At 30.9% G+C, this 2,526-nt stretch overlaps 1 protein-coding gene across 1 annotated transcript; it reads right to left on the reverse strand.

The window, feature by feature from the left end:
- Nucleotides 1–616: 616 nt before the first annotated feature.
- LOC125078017 (cytochrome b5-like) lies at nt 617–1,616 on the reverse strand. The gene has a single exon (XM_047690163.1). The coding sequence runs from the start codon at nt 1,501–1,503 to the stop codon at nt 1,114–1,116; it is 390 nt and encodes a 129-aa protein (XP_047546119.1). The 5' UTR covers nt 1,504–1,616; the 3' UTR covers nt 617–1,113.
- Nucleotides 1,617–2,526: the final 910 nt, after the last annotated feature.

Below are 2,526 nucleotides of genomic sequence, written 5' to 3' on the forward strand. Positions count from 1 at the left end.
TATTTTTTTTATTAAAGTATATATGTTAAATTGTATGGTTCGAACATTTTTTTACACTTTGATTTTCAAGTTTTTAGTCAAACAGTTATCAAACAGAAAAAAAATAAAGGCACTAAACTCTTCGACAAAGACAATGACAATGAAAATGTGTAATTATAGCTGACATCACCTTTATTACACATATGCAGATTTTTAAAAAGAGCTGATTTTTGTCAGTGTTTATATGAATCAATTTTAACGATTATTTAATATATTCAATAAAGAAATCGATATATTTATTTAAATATTCTACTCCTACGGATGGATAAGTGTGGGAAATAGAAGCATCTTAGGACAATTTTAATTTTTTTCAATATTATATATTCCTAACAATAACAAGCACAATTATTTACCGTTAAAATTGACAAGTAGGCACTTACTTATTAAAATAAACAAGTCCATGCAGTATATTTTATAAGCATTGAATACGAATTAATTGAACAGGTGTAAATATTTAAATTACAATAGTTATTTATTTATTAGTTTAATTTAAATACCAGTATAATTTTAAACCCATTATTGAAATATATTTTTTGAAGTGAAGACAACAAAGTCAATACAAATTCAAAAGCAAATATAAAGTGTGCAATAAAAAATGTATTAAAAAATATAAAATTTTAAACAATATTTAGTATAATAAATATTTGTATTTTATATGTAATTTGAAATTATTATGAATTATACAATATTAAACATCTGTATATTACATTACTGATAGTGCAAAGTCCAACAGACATGTCACCTTGTCATCCAATATCGATTAAAAACTATATATAAGTTATATCATATGACATAATATATATTTATAATAGATTACATACCTATTAAAGAATGCTTAAAAAAGTGGATACAATAGAATCAACAAATATAAATATATTACTCAACGCCCTTTTTTATGTACCACGGTTGACTAAAAAACTAATTTGCCTTAAACCCGATTCTCTTAACATACAAAATTAACACGCACTACAAGTCTTTATTTTAGTAACGAGCCTTTAATTTGTTCAGCTTGGAAAGTTCTCGATGATCACTGAGATAATGTCGATAACTTGTTATTGTGTTGTGTAATGTTTGTTAACCGAACAGATACGTGTAAAGCACAGTCATTACCAGACCGAGAACTACGGGGAACTTCCACGAGCTTAAGAAACTGACATTGGAATCTTCTTTACTATGATCTTCCCAGTTGTATTGACGTCTTTTTAATTCGACTTTGTCTTCGTCGACGAGTTCACCGATTTTATATTTCTTCATCATATCTTTAGCATCACTACTGTGACCTACATCATCGAAATCCTCACTGGCGTCTTTGCCGGCTACATTTAATAATACCTCATGTCCTCCGGGATGGTCGTCTAAAAATGGTGTGACATCATACACTTCGTTATCTATGACAAACACTGCATCCTGCTTCGTGTTTCGGCTTAGGATTTCCTTTCGCGTGAATCGCTTCAATTCGGACATTTTTTTTTGCGTAGTTAAACAGTTCGTGTCGTGCTGATTTACAACGGTACTGCCGACTGCGTCTCAAGCGCCTTGAGCTCGAGGTCGATTGAAGTTGAATGAGACAAGTGCCTTCCCCCTCTCTCGTTTCGTTATCATCGTATTCATTTATTTATCAAATAATATACTCGGTGCAATGCTATACAACAATCGCGCTATTAAGCTAATTATCAATAATCATAGCATAATTCTGGAATTTTTACGTCAAAACTCCTACAGGAAAAAATCAGAAGGCTTTACTTTTAAAAACTTTAAATAAAATATTTAAATACAATAGATATTTCAAAGACACAAATATTCAAAAAAGAAACAGAATTAGAATTTTGTTTACTTATAAGTAGTACTTAGGTAACTACTAAGTAGGGATATATTCAATATTTTTTTATTCCTGAGTCAGCTTTAATCTCGTATTCGACCTTGAGCTATCCGAATCGGTTGTCAAGGTCAATAAAATTGACAGACACTATAATTTTATTCGGCAATTTGGGGCCTTCTGACGAGTCAACTTCGTATCATTTTATTCTATTCGATTTAATTACAACAGGAAAGAACGTCCGATGCGTTGTTACTCGTTGGTAAGACAGGTTTTTTAAAATAAGGCCTAAAGACTCGATCGTGCCATTTTAGACTATAACGCGATTTTATGAAACGGCACTATACTTGCTTAGATTTAAATCGAGAATTTTTTTATAATATTTTAATCTACACTAATATTATAAATGCGAAATTTATTATGTCTGACTGTCTGTTTGTTATTCTTTCATGGTCAAGCTACTGAACTAAATTGGCTTGAACCCAAAAGGAGTACTATATGCTTTTCATGCCTAGCACCTGAGGATCAACCCTTAAAACTCTAAGCGATTCCGCGTGCGACAACTGGTATCATAATATGGTCATAGTGGTCCATAAGTTTTAGCGTCGGCAACTACAGCTGTTATATTAATTTTATCAACAAGATCGACCGTTGATCGAACCTTCCTTCTT

Source organism: Vanessa atalanta, chromosome 4, assembly GCF_905147765.1.
Source record: "Vanessa atalanta chromosome 4, ilVanAtal1.2, whole genome shotgun sequence".
Taxonomy (NCBI): Eukaryota; Metazoa; Arthropoda; class Insecta; order Lepidoptera; family Nymphalidae; genus Vanessa; species Vanessa atalanta.

What these genes read in the sequence shown, in the direction of transcription:
- LOC125078017 (XM_047690163.1), bottom strand. Translation starts at nt 1,503, where the DNA reads ATGTCCGAATTGAAGCGATTCACGCGAAAGGAAATCCTAAGCCGAAAC.